This window comes from Mixophyes fleayi, chromosome 1 (assembly GCF_038048845.1).
Source record: "Mixophyes fleayi isolate aMixFle1 chromosome 1, aMixFle1.hap1, whole genome shotgun sequence".
NCBI lineage: Eukaryota > Metazoa > Chordata > Amphibia > Anura > Limnodynastidae > Mixophyes > Mixophyes fleayi.
In genome coordinates this window covers 408,650,601-408,678,390 of record NC_134402.1, presented here as the reverse complement: position 1 = coordinate 408,678,390, position 27,790 = coordinate 408,650,601, and the positions used below count along the sequence as shown (strand labels likewise).

General features: G+C 43.2%; 1 protein-coding gene across 1 annotated transcript in view; it reads right to left on the bottom strand.

Moving 5' to 3' along the window:
* CRHBP (corticotropin releasing hormone binding protein) overlaps nucleotides 1-27,492 on the bottom strand; it is a 52,687-nt gene extending 25,195 nt beyond the window's left edge. Inside the window, exons 1-3 of the mRNA XM_075182108.1 lie at nucleotides 27,326-27,492; nucleotides 27,006-27,096; nucleotides 26,243-26,400 (exon numbers count right to left, since the gene is read on the bottom strand). Of these exons, the coding sequence (XP_075038209.1) occupies nucleotides 26,243-26,400; nucleotides 27,006-27,096; nucleotides 27,326-27,406 (330 nt within the window). The 5' untranslated portion in view covers nucleotides 27,407-27,492. The remainder of the gene's footprint in view (nucleotides 1-26,242; nucleotides 26,401-27,005; nucleotides 27,097-27,325) is intronic.
* Nucleotides 27,493-27,790: the final 298 nt, after the last annotated feature.

Below are 27,790 nucleotides of genomic sequence, written 5' to 3'. Positions count from 1 at the left end.
GGGTTAATTCAAGAAAATGATCACATGGCTCTGTGAACCTACTTAACCAGCACACAGAGCCTGTGTCAGCCTAGGTAGGCTGTGTTAGTCAGTGTTTATGTATTTAGCAGTGTGTATTTGTCCTAAAGGTGGATTTGTTACAACTGTATAGACAAATTTATATAGCATAGTAAAAGTTACACAAGGGATGAACAAGAGGAGAACAGGAGGGGAACATTACAACATGAGGCAAGCAATCAACATCATCTGTGATTCCTGTTACCTTCCACCTCATCCACCTGCATTGTACACTGCCTGGACACTCCCTGCTTAACTGTTTCTCAACCTTCATTCTTACAGCTGCAGTTCTATTATGACTTGTTGGTTTCATGTATGCGCTTACTTTTATTCCCACCTTTAAACTACACTTGCTGCTCCACTTACTCTGATGCTCTAACTGGCTCCCAGCACCCCTTTTCCCAGTGATCATACTCAGCCTCCTCAGTGTAATGTCATATAGATCCTCTCCACTCCTGCCAAATGTCCCTGTCAAATCTAACTGTGTTTTACTCATCTATCCCTCATCTCTACTCTCCTAACTACTCTTCATTCCCTTGCTGATTGCATTCCCTCTTTTCTTCCACTTTTCTCTCCAACCACATCTGCAGTCTCTCCCTTCACTCACTTTTCCTTTATCACCATTACCTTAGCTCACTTCTAACCTCTCATTGTCCTTTTTTCTGTCATATTTTCAATTGTCTACCTCACGCTCATCTCTAGCATTATTATGATTTACTCCTCTCTCTCTTCTGTCCTCTCCCCCAACCCTCTATTTTGCTTGTCCAAAATCCTAATATACCCCATTCTCCTCCCTCCCTCCCTACTTTGTCACCCCTCCCCACTTCCTAACCCACCTACCTTCTCTTTCTTCACTCCGGTATCTGTAGATGAAATCCACACCCTTTTCTCCTCCTTATCCCCCTCCATCTGCCCACATGACGCCATCACCTCCCACCTCCTCTGCTTCCTCCCTCTCAAACATGCTCACTTCTCCACTATACTCGAAAAACCATCCCTTGACCCTGCCTCTCTCTCTAAATATCGCCCTTTCTCCATCCTTCTTTTTGACTCCAAACTTCTCGAACAGGATGTCTACAACAATCTCACCTCCATTCTATCTGCTAACTCACTCCTTGACCCACTCCAATACGGTTACGCCCTCCACTCCACAGAAAATGCCCTTACTACAGTCACTAATAACCTTCTCTTTGCTAAATCTAAAGGGCACTACTCCCTTCTTATCCTTCTCGACTTCTTTGATATCGTTGACCACTCCCTCCTTTTGCAAACTCTTAAATCTATAGGCTTATGTAACACTGCCCCTCGCCTGGTTTTCTTCTTACCTCACCAACCACTCCTTTTCAGTCTCTACACATGACTCCATATCCCAACCTTTTACCTTACCCGTTGGAATTCTCCAAGGTTTGTTTCTTGGCCCCCTGCTCCTCTCCCTCTACCCACATCCCTTGGTGACCTCATCTGATCCTTTGGTTTCCAGTACCACTTTTATGCTAATGATATCCAAATCTATCTTTCAACCCCTGAGCTCTCTCCTTCCCTTATGTCTCATGTCTCCTGCTGTTTCTCGGCCATCATATCTTGGATTTCCCAGCGCTTTCATAAACTCAATATTTCCAAGACTGAACTAATTGTCTCCCCCCCCCCCTCCTGCCAGGTCTCCCTCACTTCCCTCCTCTCTCTTTCTGTTAATAATACTAACCTCTTTTCTGTCTCTCACATCTGATGATATCCTCGACTACTCCCTCTCCTTCAAACCTCACATTCTACCACTCTCAAAATCCTTATACTTCCACATCTGGAATATATCCAAGATACTGCTCTTTCTAACCATGGACTCCACCAAAACTCTTATTCTCTCACTTGTAATCTCTTGCCTTCATTACTGTAAACTCATTCTGTCTGGCTTACCTGACTCTCACTGTGCCCCTCTTAAGTCTAACCTCAATGCTGCTGCCTGTTTTATTTTTCTCACCTGCCTCTCTATCTCTGCTATCCCTCTCTGCCAGTCATTACACTGTCTCCTTGTGGCCTATATAATTAAACTTAAACTCCTTACCTTCACCTTCAAAGCATTTCCAACCTCATCTCAACCTACACTGCTTGCTGCCCCTCCGCTCTGTCAAAGACCGCCGCCTCACTATTTCATTGATTACCTCTTCTTACTCCCGCCTCCAGGACTTTACCTGGGCCGCCTCCTAGCTGTGGAACGATCTCCCATGCCCTACTAGGTTAGCCTCTACTCTTGAAGGCTTCAAGCTTGGCCTTAAGACTCATTTCTTTATTCAAGCCTATCAGCTTTCCTCTAAACTCCCTTGTCTCTGCTTTCACCCACACTCCCCCAATCGATACCACGCTATTTGTGTCTCCACCTTTCCTATAGAATGTAAGCTCTCACGAGCTGGGCCCTCTGTACCTCTTGTCCTGCTTCCCTGGCCCTTTTTCTTAATCTCAGGCCTACGTCATGCTGGTCATTACCATTACTCTGACTGTAGCATAAATAATTTGATCTGTATTAATGTCTCATCTGTATATTTTTTTCATTCATAGTGTCTGGTATTTGTATTTTGTTCTTCATGTATCATGTAATATGTTATGGATCACTGCTTTCTGTATATGTCATACACAGTGCTGCGGACCTTTTGTGATGCCTTATAAATAAAAGATAATAATAATAATTCCAAACAGTAATGCAGGTGTTGGCAGCATATCCATTGCAGCCCGGGCACTACTCCCTTATAGTCTGTGCTGTCACCTTGGACCAGAGCACATACGTTCTTTTTAATAATGTGCAATAAAAATAAAATACTTATATATATTATGCTCACTACTACTGTTCCAGGACTCTTTACTTTTTAACGTAATTAATATGTGTCTCATGACCTAACTCTTGTCACTGGCCTTGTACACACATTTCACTGGGCTCTTTTTATTTGCTTAACTTTAAACAGGGGTACTCATATCTCTGAAAGAATAAAGGTTTTGACAAGAGAGGCCATAAAGACAAACGCACTTAACCTCATGTGTTTGTGCGTATGTTATGGCACTTACCTATTAGAGGTAGGGGTAAAGTTTTGCATCCTTGTCCCAACCAACAGTATCCACGGGGAGGTCCTTGGGTTGCTGTAGATATTCCCTCCCCAGTGGCTGCTGGGCCTATTTTTGCTGTACAAAAAAATCTGTTGGGACCTGGAGAGAAAAAGGCTCAGTATCAGCACTTCAATTTGCTTTCTTACTTAGGTTATAATTGTTTTATATCTTTTCTTTGCCACTCCTTTTTCTTTCCATAAGTCTTCATCCTTCCCTTGTCCTCGACTTATCTTTTCTATCTTGATTCAACTGCTCCCCTCACCTCTCTCTGCTCTTTCATCATCCTCCTTCTCTGCCTACCTCCCCCCTTCCCAGTCTCCCACCACATTTCATCAGCCTTTAGTCCCCAGACACAGCTTGTGCGGCGGGTGGAATCCTTATCTGACATTTTCCACTCTGCGGCCGTGCGACTGGCTTGGCTGTTGATAGGTGACCACCAGCTGTCTAGCATGGCCAACATACCTGCATCCCTGAGCAAGCAGTTTTACTGCTCAGCTCTTGAAGCACATTCAGAGAGCCACGACGGGAGCGAGCGGAGGAGGGGGGATACACATCACCTCACCCTGTTATTCCAAAATAGGCAGCCATTTTAGCTCCAACCCATCATTCCCTGCACCCCCTATGTTATGCTCATAGGGAAGCTGTTTGAAGACCTGTGTAATGTGGGGTTCCAAGGAGCTGCTACTGGGCATTTTTCCTGTGGAATTTGGTTTTTCTGCCACTACTTCATGCCATCCCCCCACACCTCACATGCGCCTGCTCCAAATTAGTTCCCCTTTGGTTGGTTGCCTGCCCCCTGCTCACATCTTAACCACAGCCCAACACCGACCGCTCCCACCTCATCATGCTCCCTGCCCCACCCCCTCCCTTCTTTCCCCATCCTGTCCCATCCCCTCCCTGCATATGAAGAAGCCCACCTTTTCCAAGTCTCCCATCCCCCTCCCAGCTTTTTCCTCGGGTTATCTACGGCTTTTCTTCCTGGCCGCTCAATTTTGTGCTCACTCGTCTGCCCCTGGGCTACTAACATGTTTTCCACTTCAGTAACGCAGATTCTAATGGGTTAAGAAGATTTCCAGGCGGTGCACCGGAGAGTGACAGCAGATCGAGTGGAGCTTTAGCCGATGAACAACGTCATTCAGAACAATGTATGGGAGCAGGCTCGGACTGGCCTGCAGGGCAGCAGGACTATCCACCGGTAGGCCCCTCCACATTATAGCCACGCCCCCTCCGTTGTTAGGGAGGAGCTAAGAAAACAGCTGACTCCCGACTTGCATACAATTCATCTTTTGGACATACGCGAGAACAGGAAGGGACAGATGCGTTCCACAGTGGAACGCAGGCACCTTTCTCTCCAACAGTAACAAGCATGGACCACGAGAAACATCCTCTGATTTCAGCACACTGGGTACCCGGCCACCATCTCTATATACATTGAAACTGCAAGTAAACAAAGTTAAATTTGAAAGCATCGCAGCAATAACCATGTGATATATGTGGACAGTGATCTGAATATTTATATTGCACTAGCAGAGACTTAAAGAAATACAATTTCCCATCTACTGGACTTGTATGCTATGAACATTATTTTATTGAGATATCAGTGACTGTGTTATATCTGGATCAATGTAGCATTTATACCCACTGCCATTTGCCTCCCAGTAGCTAGACTAGTCCAGGTCTATATACCTAGGTTTGTCTGATTTTTTATGTATGTTCAATTGATGCCGTACCATATGTATGTATATAGAAATCAATGCCTCATAATATAAATACTGTGGTTTAATTGGAGTATTTTATTTGTCTATATTTGTTACGAGCCGCGGCAGTGCCCAGCCGCCGCGACTCACTCACCCGCGTCCCGGCCGTCGCCATGGCGACCGGGACGTCATTTCCGGCCATAACCCGGCCGTTGCCGGGGCAACCAGCAGACGCTTCAGAGCTGCGTCCCGGCAATAGGAGGAAGCCGGGCGCAGCGATTCTACAGCCTGTGGGCTAATTAATAAGGGCAGATTATAGGAGGCAATTACAGGCATTAGCCTGCAACTGTGCAGGCCAGGGGCAAGCCCTGATTGGCTCTATTAGTGACTGCTCTATTAACCTGCAGGAGTGTGTTCAACCTGTGATTGGTTCAGCTGGGTATTTAAGGCAATGAGGACTGCTGCCTCATTGCCGGTTATAGCTTCTGTGCTCCAGTCTGCTGACCTGCTTGTTCCAGTTCCTGTATCCTGTATCTACGTTTGACTTCCCGTGTATGACCCTTGGCTTCGTATTGGACTTCGCTTGTGTTTCCTGTGACCCTGATCCTTGGCTTGTTTACCCGTTCTGCTACTTTGCCTGTGACCTCTGACCTCAGCTTGTTCATCATTACTGTTACCTGCTGCCGGCCTTTGACCTCTGCGTGGACCTGACTCCTCTTGCCTGGGTTCTCCCCAGCCGGTACACACTTCACGACCCTCTGTCAGTCTGCAGCCCAGTCTGTCCCCACCATCAGGGGCTCCAGTGAACACCTGACTGGCAGAGTAGACTCCGGGTTGTGTTGTGCCGGCTGGAGGGGTTCCTAACATTATAACCGGCCCACTCACGGAGACAAGATTAGGATGGATGCAAGTGGATCCACACCGTCTCCGGCACAAACCCTAGCAGGCCATGTTGAGTCTTTGTATCAGATGATGCAGGGATTGGCTGAGCGTATGTCTGTTCAAGAAGAAGCCACAAAAGCTTCACAATCTCCTCCAGATCCCATCTGTGAGCCCAAAATGAATTTACCGGATCGGTTCTCCGGAAATAGAACCTTGTTTCGGAACTTCAGGGAGAGCTGCAAGCTCTATTTTCGGATGAGACCCCGCTCCTCCGGTTCAGAGCAGCAACGAGTTGGGATTATTATTTCCCTTCTACAGGGTGACCCCCAGTCTTGGGCGTTTTCTTTGCCACAGACCAGTCCGGCCATGCAGTCCGTAGACTCCTTCTTTGAGGCATTGGGTTTACTGTATGATGACCCGGATCGAGTGGCCTCCGCGGAAGCTCACCTACGGTCCTTGAAACAAGGCAGACGGTCGGCAGAAGAATACTGCGCGGAATTCTGTAGATGGTCACCTGACAGTGGATGGAACGACCCTGCCTTACGTAGTCAGTTCCGTGTCGGCCTATCTGAACAGATTAAAGATTCGCTAGTGCAATACCCGTCTCCTAGCTCTCTGGAGGATCTGATGCACCTCTCCATTAAAATTGACAGGAGATATAAAGAGCGGAAAACTGAAAAGGAAACGTCATCACCTCCATCCGCCTTCGTTCCTATCTCCCAGGATGGTGAGGAACCAATGCAATTGGGAGCATACCGTCTTTCCTCTGAGGAGAGAGACAGGAGACGGTCACAAGGCTTATGTTTATATTGTGGCGCAAGAGGCCACTTCTCTCGTTCTTGCCCAAACAAGTCGGGAAACGAGCATGCCTAAGGAACGAGGGGAGAGTTCACTTAGGTCTACAAATTGTCTCCCAGAAAAATGCACTATTGGTCCCTGCACAGCTCACGTTCAGTGCTCGTTCTACGAAACTATCAGCCTTCATTGACAGTGGAGCTGCTGGCAACTTCCTTGACATCGAGTTTGCCCGCTCTGCTGGGATTCCGCGGATTAAACTCCAATCTGCCATTACGGTATGTGGCTTAGATGGTAGTCCGTTGCCAGGAGGCAAGATTACTTGGGAGACCCCACCACTACAGTTGAACGTTGGCGCTCTCCATTCGGAATCCATAGTCTTACGCCTTATCGAATGTCCATCGGTTCCTTTAATTCTGGGCCACCCTTGGCTATCCTGCCATAACCCCGTCATGGATTGGGCAAAAGGAGAAATTTTCCAGTGGAGCCCCCATTGTACACAGTCTTGCTTGACACTACCTCTACGTATTATTCAGTCTATTCCGGAGCAGCTCCCTTCTCAGTATCATGGCTACTGGGATGTTTTCTCCAAAAAGGCTGCTGACACACTACCACCGCACCGCAATTTCGACTGTGCCATTGAGCTCATTCCGGGCTCTAAATTACCCAAGGGACGCTTGTATCCTCTCTCCGGTCCAGAGACCAAATCCATGCAGGAGTATATTGACGAAAACTTGGAGAAGGGCTTCATCAGGCCATCCAAGTCCCCAGTAGGAGCAGGGTGTTTCTTTGTACCCAAGAAGGACGGTGGACTCAGACCCTGTATCGACTATCGAGGGCTGAACCTTATTACGGTTAAGAACACCTACCCCCTTCCCCTCATCTCCGTTCTTTTTGATCAATTAAGAGGAGCCACTATCTTCACAAAAATTGATCTTCGTGGAGCCTATAATCTCATACGTATTAGAGCAGGTGATGAGTGGAAGACGGCGTTCAACACGCTCTCGGGCCATTACGAATACCTGGTCATGCCGTTTGGCCTGAGTAATGCTCCTGCCGTATTTCAGGATTTGATTAATGAGGTGTTACGTGAGTTCCTGGGACACTTTGTTGTTGTTTACCTTGATGACATCCTCATATATTCAAAATCGTTGTCTGCGCACCAGGGTCATGTCAGACAAATCCTACAGAAATTACGGGAACATCACCTCTACGCGAAACTCGAGAAATGCGAGTTCGAGGTCCAGAAGGTATCCTTCCTCGGTTATCTAATCTAATCAGAAGGTTTCTCCATGGACCCAACCAAGGTCCAAGCAATTCTGGATTGGATTCAACCGAATAACCTCAAGGCGGTCCAGAGATTCCTGGGATTCGCCAATTACTACAGGAGGTTTATTGGCGGCTTTGCTGATATCGTGGCTCCTATTGTCACCTTGACCCGCAAAGGAGGTGATCCAACTGTTTGGTCACAACAGGCAATAAATGCATTCAAAACCCTGAAGAAAGCTTTTGTGTCTGCTCAGGTTCTCAGACATCCGGATCCTAGGGTACCGTTTGTTCTTGAGGTAGATGCTTCTGACGTCGGTGCTGGGGCTGTCTTGTCACAAAAAGACCCCCAGACCCACCGCTTACATCCATGTGCCTTTTTTTCCCGTCAGTTCTCATCAGCGGAAACCAACTATGACGTGGGAAACCGAGAATTGCTGGCAATTAAATGGGCCTTTGAGGAATGGCGACACTGGTTGGAAGGCGCTGCACACCAGATCTCCGTTATAACGGATCATAAGAACTTACAGTATATACAGTCAGCCAAACGTCTGAACCCCCGACAGGCTCGGTGGTCGCTGTTCTTCACTCGGTTCAACTTTATTATCACCTATCGTCCTGGTTCCAAAAATATTCAAGCGGACGCCCTGTCTAGAAGTTTCCTGGCACATCATGCTCCGGTCACCTGCTCAGAGCCTATTGTTCCTGTGTCTATGATTCATGCCGGATTAACTCAAGATTTGAGCTGTACCTTACAAAGGTTCCAGAGGTTGGCTCCTGATAACACTCCGACAGGATGTTTGTTTGTCCCAGTTCATCTAAGGAAGACAGTCCTTGCTGAGGCACACAACAGTCGGACTGCTGGGCATCCTGGAGTCTACAAAACACTGGAAATCCTTTCCCGTACTGTATGGTGGCCGTCTCTGTCTGCTGACGTCAAGAGTCACGTCCGGTCCTGTGAAGTTTGTGCCAGGAACAAAGTTCCCAGGACTCGCCCGGTAGGTCAGTTAGTTCCGTTGGCCGCCCCTGGTAAACCTTGGACACATCTGTCCATGGACTTTATAGTCGATCTGCCACCCTCTGCGGGACACAATACCATTTGGGTCGTGGTAGACCGGTTCAGCAAGATGGCACATTTCATTCCACTCACTAGGCTGCCTACTGCTCGAGATTTGGCAGTTTTGTTCATTCAACACATTTTCCGCCTCCATGGACTCCCTACAGACATCGTCTCCGATCGGGGTTCCCAGTTCATAGCGCAGTTCTGGAGATCATTCTGTACCCTCCTGGGAATCAAGGTCAGTTTATCATCTGCATACCACCCTCAGTCAAATGGGCAGACTGAAAGGGTTAACCAGTCCTTGGAGAAGTTCTTGCGATGCTACATATCGGAGTTCCATGACAACTGGTCCTCCTTGTTGCCCTGGGCAGAATTTGCCTGTAACAACTCCTGTCACTCATCCACGAAAACCTCTCCGTTCTTTTGCAATTATGGTTTCCACCCCAGATCTAACTCTTTGTATTTACTCCAGTCCGTTGGTATCCAGGAGATCCGTTCCACTGCCAGGGATCTCAGAGTTGTCTGGAAGAAAGTACATTCATCTTTAAAACAAGCCTCACTTGTTGCAAAAAAAAATTCGGACCGACACCCTACCCCCTGCTCCCTTAAGGTTGGCCAGAAAGTCTGGCTGTCTACAAAAAATATCAGGCTCAGACAACCTTGCAAGAAATTGGGCCCTAAGTTCATCGGGCCGTTTCTTATCATCAAGCAGGTGAACTCCGTCGCATTTAGGTTAAAAATTCCAGGCTAGTTAAGAATTCCAAACATCTTTCATTGTTCTCTATTGAAGCCAGTGCTTTATCCTGGCCAAGCCCAGTCTTCAAGTGTGCCTGGGAGAGGTTCCAGTGGGCCACAAAAATTCGTGATTCAAAAGGTCCTTGATTCTAAAAATGTTCAAGGACAGGTGCATTTCCTTATACAATGGAGGAATCGCGGATTAGAAGAGCGATCTTGGGTTCCGCGGAGACAACTCCATGCCCCAAAGAAACTGAAGGAGTTCTTCAAAAAATTCCCTAGGAAACCAGGATGTCGGGGTCCCTCGACCCCTCCTCAAGGGGGGGGTACTGTTACGAGCCGCGGCAGTGCCCAGCCGCCGTGACTCACTCACCCGCGTCCCGGCCGTCGCCATGGCGACCGGGACGTCATTTCCGGCCATAACCCGGCCGTTGCCGGGGCAACCAGCAGACGCTTCAGAGCTGCGTCCCGGCAATAGGAGGAAGCCGGGCGCAGCGATTCTACAGCCTGTGGGCTAATTAATAAGGGCAGATTATAGGAGGCAATTACAGGCATTAGCCTGCAACTGTGCAGGCCAGGGGCAAGCCCTGATTGGCTCTATTAGTGACTGCTCTATTAACCTGCAGGAGTGTGTTCAACCTGTGATTGGTTCAGCTGGGTATTTAAGGCAATGAGGACTGCTGCCTCATTGCCGGTTATAGCTTCTGTGCTCCAGTCTGCTGACCTGCTTGTTCCAGTTCCTGTATCCTGTATCTACGTTTGACTTCCCGTGTATGACCCTTGGCTTCGTATTGGACTTCGCTTGTGTTTCCTGTGACCCTGATCCTTGGCTTGTTTACCCGTTCTGCTACTTTGCCTGTGACCTCTGACCTCAGCTTGTTCATCATTACTGTTACCTGCTGCCGGCCTTTGACCTCTGCGTGGACCTGACTCCTCTTGCCTGGGTTCTCCCCAGCCGGTACACACTTCACGACCCTCTGTCAGTCTGCAGCCCAGTCTGTCCCCACCATCAGGGGCTCCAGTGAACACCTGACTGGCAGAGTAGACTCCGGGTTGTGTTGTGCCGGCTGGAGGGGTTCCTAACAATATTAATGTATTTTTATGTATTTTAACCAGGATTCAATAAATTGTGATAAAACTAACATTAAATGTTATCCCACGAATTGAACCAAGCCTCTTGCTCACAGCCTAATACAAGATATAGAAAAATACGAATTGTATTCAAGATAAAAGAATACAAATTTTATTATTAGCATTACACTTGGAATAATACATAAGTCAATGAGCGCTTAACTTTCAGTATATTATTAGTTCGTAGAGAGGGATAACCTGTGTTAATGCTGCTCTTGCAACAGTAGGGGTAGAGCGCAACTCCCCCCCCCTTCCCTGTTTTTGCCAAACACTCCCGTTAAACACACTACCACACAGGTGCAGAGAGTCGCGTCTGGGCTCTCTGAACCTGCGCGGTAGTGTGTTTTTCACTTTGAGCAGGACAGATGAGAGTAGGAGTTCCGGATATCCAACCGCCCAGAGGAGCATGAGCAGGTTAGTAACTAAGTGCGCAGTCAGCCTGTCATTTTAAAAGAGTAGGATGAGCACACTACATTCTTAATATACTACACTATGGTGCTAGCTGTCCTTCGTGGGCTGACCACTCTCCCTTTAGTGTCTGGTCTCGCCTCTATGATGGCTGGCCACACCCCCTCTGGTGGGCCCCTAGCGTTGCAGTCCCCCGGTGGGCCCTTCATGCCCCAGTCCGACACTGTATGGGAGCAAAGGGACCCTATGGACGCAGGACTGACGAAATGTGTCTCAGTAAGAATGATGCACTTTGCATTTTCTCTACACAACACATGACAAGTCATGTTAGTACAGTGCAGATTCTTTAGATGCTGAACAGGTTCCACACAATCTGATGAGGTCATTACACGCTCACCTATCCCAGCAAACCTGACTACGCATGCAGCCGCACAAGATTGAGGCACAGGGTGGTGACATGGAAAAGTAGGATATTACATCCCGGACAATGGTTATCTGGCTTATAAGGCTTATGAGTCCTGTCTCAATTGGCTGGCAAGCCTTGTATTTTGTAGCTGCCTACATAGAAACCGGGCCCACATCAGGCTAGATCATGCTTTGTTATCACCATATTCGAAAGCACCATTTTTTTTATCTGTGAGGAGGAACTAGTTTGGCGTTTATATTAAGACCAGTATCGAGTTAAGCTAAGTGGCAAACCCAGTTTACTGCTGGGTTTTACGGATGTAGAAATCGGGTTGGCATTGATAAGACTGAGCGGATTCACCATGGGACAGCGTCTTCCACACAGGGGAGGCTTGGCACGCCTTTTCAGTCAAAATTTGTGTTTCTCCATTAATACATCTAAATAAAACTATATACCTTCCTCAGAGGCAAACTGGGCTGGGGGACAGGGGGGCATCTGCCCCACAGGCCAGTCCCATAGTGGGCTACCTTAGGCTGGGTCACTGGGCTACCTGCATTTTTTCCCCTTTAAAATGTTCCTAATAGGCTGCTGATTTGAGTCTTGCCCCCCATGGCTAAAATGTGCTAGCCCTCCCCTGACCTACTTGCTATCAACACTAAAATAATTAATTTGTAAATGAACATCTCAAGTGCAGGCATTTGTAATTCATTATTCTTCTATTGCTGATTGTTATCATCATCATTTATTTATATAGCGCCACTAATTCCGCAGCGCTGTACAGAGAACTCATTCACATCAGTCCCTGCCCCATTGAAGCTTACAGTCTAAATTCCCTAACACACATACACACACACACACAGAGGGAGAGACTAGGGTCAATTTTGATAGCAGCCAATTAACCTACCAGTATGTTTTTGGAGTGTGGGAGGAAACCGGAGCACCCGGAGGAAACCCACGCAAACACAGGGAGAACATACAAACTCCACACAGATAAGGCCATGGTTGGTAATCCAACTCATGACCCCAGTGCTGTGAGGCAGAAGTGCTAACCACTAGGTCACTGTGCTGCCCTAATTTGCTTTATACATATTTCATTGATAACACCTACCTTATGTGACCTTATATAACAACATTTCCTTAAAGTAAAGGAAGCTATAGGACATAGTTAATAATAGAGGCAGGTACATCTATAGCCTGCGCACGATTATTAAGCTACCTGATGATTGGTTGATGCAAGTTTATATGTCCCACTGTGTTAACATTGGTTTTGCCTTGACCGAAGCATATAGCACCGACATGTCATTTAGTGCATACACTGGGGATCTCATCTCCTGTCCTCACTTTGTATGTCTCCAGGAATCGAACACCCATTTTTGTGTTGCAACTGACTAGAATTATATATTCCCAGTGTAAGTTTACAATGCGGCTTTGGTCCGCGAGGAATAGTGATGATTTAATGTTCATCACTTGGGGATCCAATGTCCGTGTCAGCCAACTCACTCATGGTACCTTCGGTACATCTATCTGTAGATAAGGTATATCTATCTGTAGACCGTGGATACCTTCACTGCTGTTATACGGTATTTGTCTGTAGTACAGCTGTGAGGGTTTGCTAATTGCTCATGACTACTTGCCACTCAGCGACTCGCTAGTTATGGGTAATAACTAGTCAATGACTCAGAGACTATTCTGTGTTCTATTATTACAGACTCTGAATTATCATTTAATCTATAAGCAAGTGGGTATATGCTATAGCTCCCTTATGGGTGCTATACAACTTGTCATAAACGGTTGGCTCAGTCTGATGCGATACTAGAGGTCCATTATTAAACATGTCAACCAAGGCATTATTATTTATTTATATGGCACCACAAGGTTTCCACAGCACCGTACAAAATACAAAACAAACAGTGGACCATACAGGGTACAACAGTACAGAACAAGACAAGTAAAGCCAAGACTCCAATAGCTCCAAGCATAGCAAGTACAGTGACATTGGAGAAGGTAGTAACTCACAGCTATCCAATGATTTTGTGATTACAGAGCGTAAACAGATTTTAATCAATGATTGCAATAGCTGCTTATCTCAGTCATTTAACTGACACTGATTTCTAATTTGGGGGACATGCTAATCTCAGTAACACTTACCCTACACTCATTTATATTTAGAGGTTAGATTAGAACTAGAGATGGGCGGGCTCGGTTTCCTTGAAACCGAACCCACCCGAACTTCGGGGATCCGAGTCGGCTCGGTACCCTCGCGCCTATTCGGTTTCTAAAACTAGGCAAAACGTCATTGTGACGTCGTCGGATCTCGGATCACGGATCTCGTGAGTTTTAGAATGAATAAATATCCGCCTCCACTGCGATCTAGCCCCATTGGAGAGAGGGACAGAGAAGTGTTAGGTCATAGAATAGAGCAGGAATAGAGCACTATAGAGCAGGCATTTTTCAGAATTTGCACTACAAAGTGTTTGGGGTTTCATATCCCCCCTTCTAAAAAAACTGTCATTGCTGAGTATTGAAATTGTAATGTAGCAGCACTGTATATTTCTGAATTTGCAATACAAAGTGTTTGGGGTGTCATATCCCCCCTTTTCAAAAAACTGTCATTACTGAGTGCTGAAATTGTAATATAGCAGCTCTGTATATTTCTGAATTTGTACTACAAAGTGCTTGGGGTGTCGTTAAAATGGATTCACAGCAGTACACATATGAGCAGGAGCAGCAAGCAACTGCTGCCACCAGTCCTTAAGGTAGTCTTCCCTGTACGTCACCTGGTAAAGCGTATGTAAAAGTACATAGTCTTTTGAAGTCATGGAAAAAATCCAACAAAAAAACACCTTTTACTATGTTGAAAAGAAAAACAGCTGTAATACAGGAAAAGTTAACTGCCGATAAAAAAAAAAATGCCAACATGCCATTCTACACACGCCGTGGCAAAGAAAGAATAAGGCCTTCGCCTTTCTCTATTAGTGCGAGATCTAAAAATGTTACTGAGGCTTCTTCTTGCAAGGTCACCTGGGACCAAGCAAGACCAAGTAATTTGGAGACCAAAAGTGGTGCACAACTACTGTTACGTGTGAAAGCCGAGCTGGAAGAAAACAGTAAGGCATTAGAGGAAAATGTATGCTCAGAATCAGAAATGACACCAATCCCTGAGGAGAGTCCATCCACGAGTGGTATGTGTAATCGTGACCATTCTGATAGTGTACCCATAAAGATGGCCCTTTCAGCATTTCTGCTGATGTGTGCCTGAACAGCCTGAGTGTAGCCGGTGATACACCAATTGAGGCTGCCACTTTGGATTGGAAGGGGATGAGGGGGATATTTGTGTAGTCGACGAGGGCGCTAATGAGGATGTTGATGAGGATGATGTTGTTTGTGTAAGTCCTGCACCAGTGGAAGCAGTTCTGGCACGTGACAAGAAGAAGGCCATTGTCATGCCTGGACATAAGACCAAAAAAGCCACTTCTTATGTGTGGAATTTTTTCTACCCAAATCCTGACAACAGTTGTCTAGCCATTTGTAGTGTATGTAAAGCCACAGTCAGTCGAGGGAGGGACCTTAACCATCTAGTAAACTCAGCCATGTTGCGCCATTTGACGCAAGTTCATGGCAAGGTGTTGGGAAAAGCTGAAAGCTATGGCAATAAAATAACAACAAGCAGTCCATCATCAGCTAGGAACCTTCTCTCACCTACATCCCGACGCCTGCAATCTACACCCACAACACCGTCCTCATCAATATCATCAGTAGCGATCAGAGTTAGCCCTGCATCCAACTTGGTAAGGCTCGATGACTCCTGCACTATAATTGATTCCTCTGAAGAATTCTTGAGCGTTAGTCCTACTGCTGCTGCTGTTGCTGCTGCGGGGGTGAATGTTTTTCCCATAAGCAGCCCAAGAAGAAGAGCACTAGTACTTTACAACAATTAACTGTGAAACAATCTTTTGCTAGAGAAAGCAAGTATGACAGCAGTCACCCAGTCGAAAAGCGGATCACAGACGCCATGGCGACTATGCTAGTGTTAGATCTGCATCCAGTATCTACTATATACGCAGCTGGTTTTTCACAGTTAATTGATGTTTTGTGTCCAAAACGTTCGTAAAAATGTACTAATTGGGCTAAAAAATGCCATTCTACCAACTGTACACTTAACCACAGATATGTGGACAAGTGGAAGTGGCCAAACCAAAGATTATATAACTGTGACAGCCCACTGGGTTGGTCATTCGCCTTCACCAGCAGGAACAGCAGCACCATGTACCCCACTATGTAACATTTCTCACAGGCAGGCTACTCTTTGTATCACCGGCTTCACTAACAGGCATACAGCTAATAATTTGTTATGAAAACTAAGGGATGTCATTGATACATGGCTTATACCACTTGGACTCTCCCCAGGATATGTTAGTTCTGATAACGCCAACAATATTGTGCGAGCATTACAGCTGGGTGAATTCCATCACATTCCCTGTTTTGCTCACACAATAAACTTGGTGGTGCAGAGCTTCTTGAAAAATAACCGTGAGGTGCAGGAGATGCTTTCAGTGGACCGTAAAAGATTTCGGGACATTTCCGCCATTCTGCCACAGCATGTAGGAGATTGCAGCAGCTCCAAGACCAATTTAATTTGCCCTGCCACCAACTTAAGCAAGAGGTGTTAACAAGGTGGAATTCCATCCTGTACATACTTCAGAGGATGTAAGAACAGCGCAAAGCCATACAAGCGTATTGCACAAGTCATGACATTGAGAAAGGAGGGGGAATGTATTTCAGTCTTGCACAGTGGGGAATCCTTTCTGTGCTGTGCAAGGTGCTGAAACCATTTAAAGTTGTGACATGTGAAGTGAGTTCAGACTCTGCGTGCTTGAGCCATGTCATTCCCTTAATTCAACTTTTGGAAAAGCGGCTTGACAAACTGAAGGAAGAGATAAAAGCAAGCAATTCCGCAAAGTATGTTGGCCTTGTAGATCAAGTACTTAATTTGCTTAGCAATGATCCAAGAGTTATTAAAATCTTGAAGTTGGATCACTATGCTTTGGCAACTGTGCTTGTTCCGAGGTTTAAGACCTACATCGATTCAATGCTTCCAAATGACCAAGTTCTGAACAGTTGCAAGGAGCTCCTGGTCAGCAAGTTGACCGCTGAACTGGGCCTTGGCTTGACGACATCTCCTCCTTCAGTTTCTCAGGCAGCTGCTGTTCGGAAGAAATTGCACTTTCCAAAGAGAAACAGGGATGACGCAGGGGGCAGACCACAACAGTTTGACATCTGGGCTGGTTTGAAAGATTTTACCAAAAAAAGTGTGACCTTGGATAAAACTCCATCCAATCCTACTATTAACATGCAAAGGATGGTGGAGGATTATTTTCAAGAATTAATTGATATGGAAATGTCAGCCAGTCCCTTTCCATAATGGGAGGAAAAACAAGCCATTTGTAAACCCATGTACAAATTTTCTTTGCAATACCTAAGCTGCCCACCCTCCAGTGTGCACTCAGAAAGAGTATTCAGCACAGCTTGGAACCATGCAGTGATCGACGTAAGAGGTTACTTCCTAAAAATGTGGAAAAGATGATGTTCATCAAAATAAACTACATCTTTCACGAGGAAGGCATTTACCGGCAAATACATCCAAGTACTGGCACTTCTCTAATGGCGGATTCCAGCGGAGATGATGAGGGTGAGGATGATGCTGAAGATGATGACGACATCATCTTGATAGTGTAGAATTCCCTTCACAGCACTGTTGGTCTAACATGCCTTTAGGCCATTGATAGCTTGTTTAGGGAGGGCCTAGCAGGGATTAAACTGTATTTTTTTTTATTTGCACTAATAAGTGTAGGGTGTAATATACACCCTTATAGAAGAGCTGCTTTGGTCATTTTTATTTATCTACAAGTCTTTGCAGGCTTTTTTTCTTCATTTGCACTAATAAGTGTAGGGTGTAATATACACCCAAAGAGTAAAAGTACTTTGGTCATTTTTATTTATCTACAAGTCTTTGCAGGCTTTTTTTCTTCATTTGCAGTAATAAGTGTAGGGGGTAATATACACCCAAAGAGAAAAGGTGCTTTGGTCATTTTAATTAATCTAGAAGTCTTTGTAGGCTTTTTTTCTAAATTTGCACTAATAAGTGTAGGGTGTAATATACACCCAAAGAGAAAAGGTGCTTTAGTCATTTTGATTAATAGCGTTCTTAAAGCAGTTCATTGGTGCTGATTCTAAGCTCACTGATGAACTGGCTTTTTATTGTTAATTCCAATAGCTCTTTTTAGTGCGTTGTCTGGCACCCTGGATTGGTGTGTGTCTGATAAAAGCACTCATCCATAGGGAAGGGGAGTCAGAACTCATTGCCATTTTTAGCTGTAGAATTACCTCACTTATCCAAGAAACAGGTGGCGCACTCATTGCCATATATTAGCTATAGAATTACCTCACTTATCCAAGAAACAGGTGGCGCGATCAATTGTTGCCATGTATTAGCTGTAGAATTACATTACATATCCAAGAAACAGGTGGAGCGATCAATTGTTGCCATGTATTAGCTGTAGAATTACATCACATATCCAAGAAACAGGTGGAGCGATCAATTGTTGCCATGTATTAGCTGTAGAATTACATCACATATCCAAGAAACAGGTGGAATGCTCGTTGAAATGTTTCCTAGATGTGGTAGGAACTGCCGTGTGTTTGAGTCATTGCTCTGTCGGTTACCATCCAGCCAGGTCGCTGCAGTATTTGGCTGAAAGTGTATGAAAAGCATATTGTGACCTGTGAGATGGTAAAAATTGAATGGAAATCACTGGAATTTAGTGTTAGTGAGGTTAATAATAATGTAGGTACAAAATAATAACGAAATTATGTGATTTTACCCCAAAAAATGAAATTTTATAAAAAATAGCTAAACAAAACCAAAACCAAAACACACAAGGGTGGTTTTGGCAAAACCAAAGCCAAAACCAAAACCCGAAGCTAATCCAGATCCAAAACCAAAACCAAATCACAGGGGTCAGTGAGCATCTCTAATTAGAACACACATTTTAGACAAATACATTATCAATGAGATCGTTCAGAGGTCTTATTGTTAACCCACTACACTTTACACATTTTAATGACTTCGCTGGAACGCCATCACCATTGAGATAATATGGGTCCACGTTATTGGAGGGGAATACCTTGGGTTTTTTCACTCATTGTAAAAGTGCATGGCAGCATTCAGACTCTTTAGTGTTTGGGCACCACGTTGTAACATTTGTCTGCTCATCTGCTTTGTGTATCTATACTGTTCTTGGTGTTAGCACCTACCCGTGATTGTCAATACTGATAAAATGCACTACATATAAATTTAAAATCTGGGAGTCAACTATTGTATTCATAAATAGCTCTAGTGCGACGATAGTCACTGTTTGACTACAATGCAGAGGTCCAAGAAATACCATTTGGGTAAAAGGCAGGGGGTTTCCATCAATTCACATACAGACCCGACCTTATGTGCAGTCACCTTGGATAAGAAGTCTGTAGCTTTTAGTTCACTGGGGGATGTCACATATTTTCAGACCTATGAATTTTTCTCCCCTGACTATATTTCATTGAAGCAATTTTTCAACAAACTAATGAATCTATCATTAAAGAATGATATCCCGGAATCACTCTCTCGGCTTTGGCACTATCCTCGCTAGTATTCTCTCAGCCCAGCACATGTTTAGGCTCTGACACTTACTTGCTAGTGTTCTCCATACTAGTCGACTATTAAAACCTCCCCTCTGGGAGATCCTGGAGGGGAGGTCAGGTGACAAGTGCAGGAAGGGCATGGTGACGCCATTGTGTCACCGTGGCCCTACCCCCTGCTATGAAAAACTTGTGGCACTGCATAGCGGGGGTTGTGTTTGAAGACATGATTCGCATGATTAAGTCCCATCTCCACCAAGACCCTGGAGGATGCTCTTCCAGGAGTCCAGCGGAACGCCTCGAAATTCAGGATAGTAGGCAAGTATGATGTTCTCGCAGCCCCATCAATTTAAAAATTACTGCATCTGGGTCCACTCACTCATATGATGTGTCTGTATACCACCCTTATGTTGCCAAACAACAATTCATGGTGTGTCTCCTCTGGGTCCTAGTGCCAGGGCAACAAATTCAGTCACTGAAGGTGTGCATAACAACGCCAAGGGGGCGTTATAATCATTTTGGCAGAAATGCGCTGTTCCAGAAAGTGCATGTGACAGGTTCAAAAAGGCATCCCACTGAAAGTATAGGAATACTCCCGATCACAGAAACCTCTCAAATACCTGTCAAAATCAATCAATTTCTTTTGGAGGGGGAGAAATGCTGTGGAGCTCACCACAAAGCAGGAAACGTCCCCCGAAAACAGTTTTTTCTCCAAATATTGATCTTATTTAAATAATTTCATCCCAAACAGAATCTACTTTTTGTATGTGGGTACCTTTGATGCGGCATTCATGTGTCTAGTCCAAACTCAGCAAGGAAGACCCCAATCAGACCAGTTCCTCTCATCATGAGATGCAGAATTTTTATCCTGTTTGGATACCACATTTTGACTGCAAATAGTTGAACTACTTCATAAAACCAGGTGCATTTACAGAAAAATAGGTGTGGGATGTCACAAAACAGCATTGCACTGTGTTTTTGCACTTTTTCATACTGTAATGATCCTAACAGTGTTACTGATGACTATTGAACATATTTCAGTTTGCCCTCAAAAGCAAGTTAATATGACAGCTTCAGTTTAGATAAACAGATTTTATTTTCTATTTAAAAAGTAGTTCCCTAAAGTTAGCCAACAGGGATACTATATTTATAAATATCACCTTAGGGATTAAGTAATATTTAATGATACTGAAGACTATATTCATGACTGATCCTTATTAGTAGTATAATTCTTCATGTTTCACATAGAGAAATACTTGAACAGAATTCTTTAATATTATACTTTATACTGGGACAATTATAAAATAAACTGTTCTCATGTTGCACATCGCAACCAATCGGACGTTAGCTTTCATTGTCTAACTCAGGGGTTGGCAACCTTTTTCATACATTATACAGTTATTTTCAATAAATTAATGTAACTTTGCTTTGGGTAAAAACACTTAGGAGTCTATTTGTTTTCAGACCATGAGTGACTTAAACAAAAAATCACACTGAGGCAGCTGAATGATACTTTGGTTCCCCAGCACTACTGACCCACAGGGCGAGGTTAAGGCCACACGGGCCTGGAGATAAAAATTAAGATAAAAATTAAGAAGAGCTTATTGTGAGCAACATCATGCCACCAGAGGAGGTGTGGCCAGCATCATGGAGGGCATGGGAAGTGACTCCCTCCAACCACCTCCATCTACCTCTCCTCCTTCCTTACATGATGTACACATCACCAACTGGTTCCTGGAGCATTTCAGGAAAGTAGCAAATACCATGTTCAGGGTTGAGCAGGACAGTTCACCAAAATCAGGACTATACTGATGGAATCAGGATAGTTGAGAGGTAAAGTTATGTAATTTACTGACAATGAATAACTCCAAGACAAATACTGCATATAAATGGTACCAAACAATATAAACAGGAGACTGCATATAAAAATAATATCAATCAAATTAGTAAATAATGCGTAAAAAATGTTAATATAGACAGGAGACTGCACATCCTCAAGGAGAAATAACAGGGATGTATTGGAGAGATTGAATTGCCGGCGATGTGGCACACGATGTCAGGCTGTGCACAGTGCCGGCAATCATGGTTGGAATCTTCGTTCATTTTTCTGTGCACCTCTATGGGGTGTGAGAAAAAATGATTGCCTATTCCTGCCATAACATCGGCGCAAGGTGTCTTTGCGGATGTTCAGGAGACACCTTGCGCCGAATTGAATCTCCCCCTAAGACAAAGTAGGTATTATATTTTTATGCATAATAATTTGCCCAGTATTACAATACAAAGAGCATCATAGTAACTGATATACAATAGAGAACATCCTAATAACCTCCCAACAAAACAGAGAGCATCCTATTCACCAGTATTCAACTCACAGCCATACAATACAGAGAGCCTTCTAGTGACCACCATACAATACAGAGAGCATCCAAGTGATGGTCATGTCATATACAGTCACATATGCAATCTGTGTTCTGCAGCCTATGCACAGGCTGCACTTTACACAGGTTTCCTCTACACTAACCTTTATGTTACTTCTAAGGGCAACGGTTCTATTCATGCTATTAAGGGGCAATGCCAGGACCTGCCGGCTGTACAATGTTCAAGTCTTCCTGAAAAACATTATACAGCCGGCGGCTCCTTGCATTGCCCCCTTAATAGAACAAATAGAACTGTCGCCCTTGCAAGTATCGTCAAACTCAGTGTTGGTATATGTGTTTCTTGGAATTGTTCTATGTCAGTATTTCAACACGTTTAATTTCCTCAAAGTCGCCAATGACAGCAGTTGAGCTTAGCACATCGATCAAACTCCTGTCGGAATTTAAAAGTTCGCTATCACGTACTACCGCTGTAACCAGCCCGACATTAATTTAATGGTATTCACATTTAATACATAAACCTAACTGACCCCCCCCCCCAAACAGCCCCAACATTAAATAATAAGTATTCACATTTAATAAATGGCCTTTAAACCTTTAACCCTTGTCTCCAAACTAAGTCCCATTCAATTAATAACTCTCCAACCACCTCAGCATGCCATAAATAGCCTTATCACCCCCTTAAATTAATAGACACTACCATGACACCATTATTAAGTTAAATAAATCATCCCACCAATCAACTAATATCTTCGACCCACTATTAAATTATTAGCACCCCCTCACCATTACATAAATAGCCCACACCTCCATCCACATAACATTACGATCCCTCCCTCCTCAGACTTTTCTGACTGCCTGTCTTGCATCCTGCACACATGTAATGGCATGCATGGCAGGTGGTGCACATCCCAAGTGTGAAATGCCATCAGCAAGGGAAGGCTGACACAAAGAGTACAGGACAGGCTCACAATTTACACAGAACAGATCCATGTTAATATAATGGGAATACTGACATGATGACATTGATGTGCCACATACAGGCTATATGGCTAAAAATTCATCCAAACTGGCATCAACCTCCTGCAGTCCATAGTTGTAGATAAACCATCAGTCAGTTCCAGGATGGAGTGTCTAAGTGCATGTCTGGTCTTTGTGTGTGTGTGTGTGTGTGTGTGTGTGCTGAGCTCCGATTGGAGGAACTTAGCACAAGCAGTGCCTGAGCGGAACATGCATTGCTGCACTGTAGCTGGCAATGCTGACAGCAAGTGGTTTGAACAGATATGCCTGTGGCTGATCATGTAGTGAGAAGGCTGGTCCTGGGGAGGCGCCTGCCCCAAAAAAGCCACCAATTAGAAACCGGCGCCTATACGTCTCTGGGCCTATAAGCAATAGGGGGGAGGGGACTGGGACTGCAGCTCCATTAGACCAATTTTTATTCCGGCCCTGCTGACTCAGAGTGGTAAGGGTTAATTTACCACTAATTCATTTTTTTTTGCGCATGCCTGAACCAACTTGCTTTTATGCCTCAAATAGAGTGCAAGAGAAGAGGAATACTAAGTACCGCGCTTAGGTGATTTACCAGGTGTTTTTTTTGTCTTTCACTTTTTTTATTGCAGGTACATTTTTCGCCCTCAGAGTTGTGGCTGCACTTTGCCTGCACTCACCACCGATGTCCCTCATTGGAGAGCGTGGGCTACAGAGCTCTTGGTCTCACGAAACAAGGAAATCCTTCTCTCGCAAGACTCAGTACTTTCCTACAGACTCTGTAGTACATTCTAGAAAATGAGAGCTAGAATCTGATTGGCCACTATGGGTAACACCTCCACTTTTCCGTTTTAGAAGGTTTGATAAATCTACCCCTATGTATCAAATGTGTCTATAGGAGAGAATGTTTTATATTTTGGAAAGGTTTACTTTGGTCGAATGTGAAATTATTTACGTGAATCTCTGACAGTGTGGGAACTGATATTTGAATGGCAGGAACAATAATACAGTAAAGTAAAATACATTATTAATTGCAAGAAAATTTGTGCCAGATATGTTAGTAAAAGCTAAATGAAGAGAAAGCCAACATGGCTCTCCAAGGAAGTGGCATTTTTTATGATTGCTGAGAAAACAGACAGACAGAATCAGAAGAGAACAAAAATAAGTATATAACACTAACCCAAAAGAGACTGAACACACAATAAAACAATAAAACAGAAAAGCACCCAGGACTCAGAAATTGTCAGTAAACAGTGTGCTCAGACATTCCTTAAATACATTAATGAAAGGAAAAAAAAACAAAGGAGGAATAATAAGGATAAAAACTGAAGAGGGGGGGGGGGGGTATGTTAAGGTAATCAAGGAAATCGTAGGTACCCTAAATGACTATATGTCCCTATATTTCTTATTAAAAATTCAAAGGGTTCACCTAAATAAGATGGTAAGTATATACACCACTGTGCTGTATACTCAAATATATTGATTTATTTAACAACACTGTAAGATATAAATGCGGCGCTTGCAGCAAATCCCAGTACAAATATCAAAGTCCAACACAATAGTCCATAATCTTCTTAGAGACACACTTCCCATGTGCAGGCGGCTGCCAATCCTCCTTACGCCAAGCGGTGCAGCATGGAAAAAACCTGTAGAAAAAAGATGGAGGAGGAGGCGCACAATAGTGTAGTATGATAATAATAATGGAATCACACACAAATCCACAATAGGACTTGTCCACCAGTGAGAAGGAAACCAGAGACCACAATGCATCACCCGAATAATAGTAGTAAGGATGTATGCGTACCAGAAGTAAAAACTTTATGGCTTAGCTCAGATGTGATCACACGGACTAATTGTCAGGTCCCTCCTCCTCCATCTTTTTTCTACATATTGATTTATTTATTCATGAAGAGATGTAACTTGAATTCTCACTGGAAATAAGAGCAGTGCTTGCAGCGCCATTAACCAAGGTTTTTAATTACAATATCTTAGGCAGCATTTTATGTGGTATTCCAGATGCATAAATTCAAACTGCAAATCCTTGGATTTGGTGGACTGGATAAAGCTTTGGCTAAAAGACAGTAGACAGAATATTGTAGTGAACGGTGTAAGTTCAGGAGAAGCTGGTAATCAGTGTATTACTACAGGGACCTATTTAATGTTTAATGTATTAATTAATGATATTAGATTAGATAATGATAAAACAAATGTGTAGTGATTTAGTAATAAAGACGATAGTGTAGAATCTTATATTTAATGCATGAAAATGTAAAATAATACATGTGGGACACAAAAATCCAAAAGCAGGAAACAGAAGAGGCATAATATCAGTTGATATCTAATATAATCCTCCAGTATATAAAGCCAGTATATTGATTGTATAGAAAGAGTTATTAGTGGCAGTAAGAGGAAGGCTATATGGTTACTTTATAGGTCGCTGCTAAGACCTCACTTGAGTACTTGGAGATCCTATCACCAAAAACACATTAATAAAATAAACAAATATTCAGAGAAGTGATACTTAAATGGGGCATGGGCTGCATAACAAGACTTATCACGAAACACTTCCAGTTGACCAACTACAACTTAGAGGAAAGACAGAACACTTCTGACATGATAGACACATTCATATATATCAATACTATTAATAGACTTCAGGAAGTCAGTATTTTATAGAAACTGATATCTAGAACATGGCTGCACACTTTGAAGCTAGAGGGACAAAGACTGCACAATAGTAAGAAAAAAACCCAACCCTCACCAAAATCAATAACAATAAGGGCACACAAGATGGACCTGTAGGTTATTTTTTGCCATCAAAGTCCCTGTTTGTATGTTTCTGTGGTCCAGATATTTATTTACTAACATATAGAACTAAATAAAATGACACATTTAGAATAAAATATTAGGATCTGCTACCATGTGCTGAACATATTTGTACTCCATTGCTTTCTAAAACAAACTGGCTTTACATAGTTTTAAGGGTGTTTTCCTCTCCGAAATGGGCAGGTAGCATATCAGGAGAAAAAAATGTTAATTTGAAATTCACTTTCCCCAGTTCATAAAACATGATCTGCAAATATGTTTTATTCATTTTAGTTGTGAGTTATGTTTTGTAAAATAATGACTATCTTTGCAGAGCAAAGGGTTAACTGTTTTGCAGATAGGAGCCACATTGTTACATGTGGGGGATATGAATTTAAAAAGAAATACATTTCTTTGGAGATCTCATTTAAGCATAAGAATATTTTTTGCACCAATGTTCTTTACAGTAGCAGTACTTCCCTGCATGCAGCATTAGAAAGTGATTTTTAGGTTATGTCATTAAAATATTCTGTCCCATTTTAATATTATCTACGCTCGATTATGCAGTTATACTATAATTTTATTTCAGCAGAGTACTACCAGAGAGTTAATTTATATTAATAAATGCAAATATAAAGAGAAACAATCATATTAACAAAACAGAGCAAACAAATTAATTCCACCATATACATAAGGTTTAATTTCTCTTTAATTCCAAGGTAGGCAAACAGAGATAGAACTACAAGTCCCAGTATGCCTTGCTAGCGACCAATTGAAAGGGCAAGCTTGGATATGAAGTTCTACAGCAGCTGGAAAGCCACAGACCTGTGTTACATTGTGTACATTTTATAGAGATTTAGTTTATACCTACCTTTAGGATGTCACCTCCCAGGCAATCTATATTTACAAAGTTGTATTCAATGGTGATGAACTCCTCTGGGTCTCCGATGAGGAACAGAGCACAGTGCAGCTGAGGTTGTTCTGCCTTAAATGTGAATTGTCCGTCTATACTTAGCATGTCAATGCATCCTAAAAAGTAGATAGATATATACAGTTATTATTTTATTAATAATTATAATTATTTATCGTTACCTATTGCATTGTGTTTATATGCATAAGATTATATACCCTACCTATCCATTGCAGTTCACATGATAGTATTTTTGGATGCTAACATACAGTGATCCTCCTTCCAGAGACTACTGTACATGAGAGAGGTCTACAATGTGTATTAAACAAGCTTTACCAGCTATCAAATATAATTACAGTTGTAATGTGATTTTCACATGTTTTGCCAATCTTCAGCAATTTGTTGACACAACTGTTGGTTACACAAAATTGAGTTTCAATGACACATTTTTTTAGTGTATCATCTAAAAATGTTGCAAAAAAATAAACACAGTAAAATATTCTATTATTATGACTATAAAACAAATCAATGTCAATATTTATGTCTAACTGTATTGTTTCTTACATAATATACATAAATTATTATTTGATTATGAAGGAAATTGGTAAAAACACCCATATTGGATTTTTCTTCTAAAATGTAGGTATTGAATGTCATTAATGAACTAAAACATTATTGTGTATTGTCCCAAAATGTCTAACAGCTTTAATATACTAATACTTACTGAGTGACCTCCGGTATATCTGTTCTTGAGATAATTCTCTTTTTATATCTGTGTTCAAAAGAACAAGGGCATCTTCTGTGGCATCTCTCACCTACAAAAATAGAAAGATAATACACAGTGTGAAAAGGTTGTGGTTATAATCAATTTATATTTTTTCTTATTACATTTTATAAATACTTTGGCAAATTAGAGACGGGATCCCTGTCTCATTATGCAGAAATATCTTACTTTTCATAACTAAAGTCTTAAAAGTTTTCTGTTGTTAATCTCTGCACTGTATCACCAGTGACAGGAGCCAGTGATAAAAGACATGACCTCACCTGGATGTACCTGCTCTGTCCCCTGAGAGCTGCCAGGATGACCAGCAGAACATGCCAGTGAAGTCTGGATGCTTGATTCATGCTGCAGATACACTCGCTCTCCAGCTCTCTGTGTATTTGCTTCAGTTCTTTCTTGCCTGTGTTGATACTAGGAGGAGCTAGAGGGGACTCTTGACAGACCCCTTTATAGAGAAAATTGAAGGGGAAGGAACATGGTCCTGTGACTGATAGAAAGTCAGTATCCATGGGTTACCCTGTTTGAAAAAAAAAGTGTATATGTCAAGATATAAGAGCACCAAATCCTACCAAAGACAAACATTTACTTGGGAACCTTCAATGCTTGATCTGGTTGAAATGTCATGTTAGGAATGGAAAGAGAGTATGTCATTCACCTGGCTAAATTCGCATGTGCTGACACCATGAAGAGAGTTTGCACATCCTTTATGCAACATAATGGACTCTGTA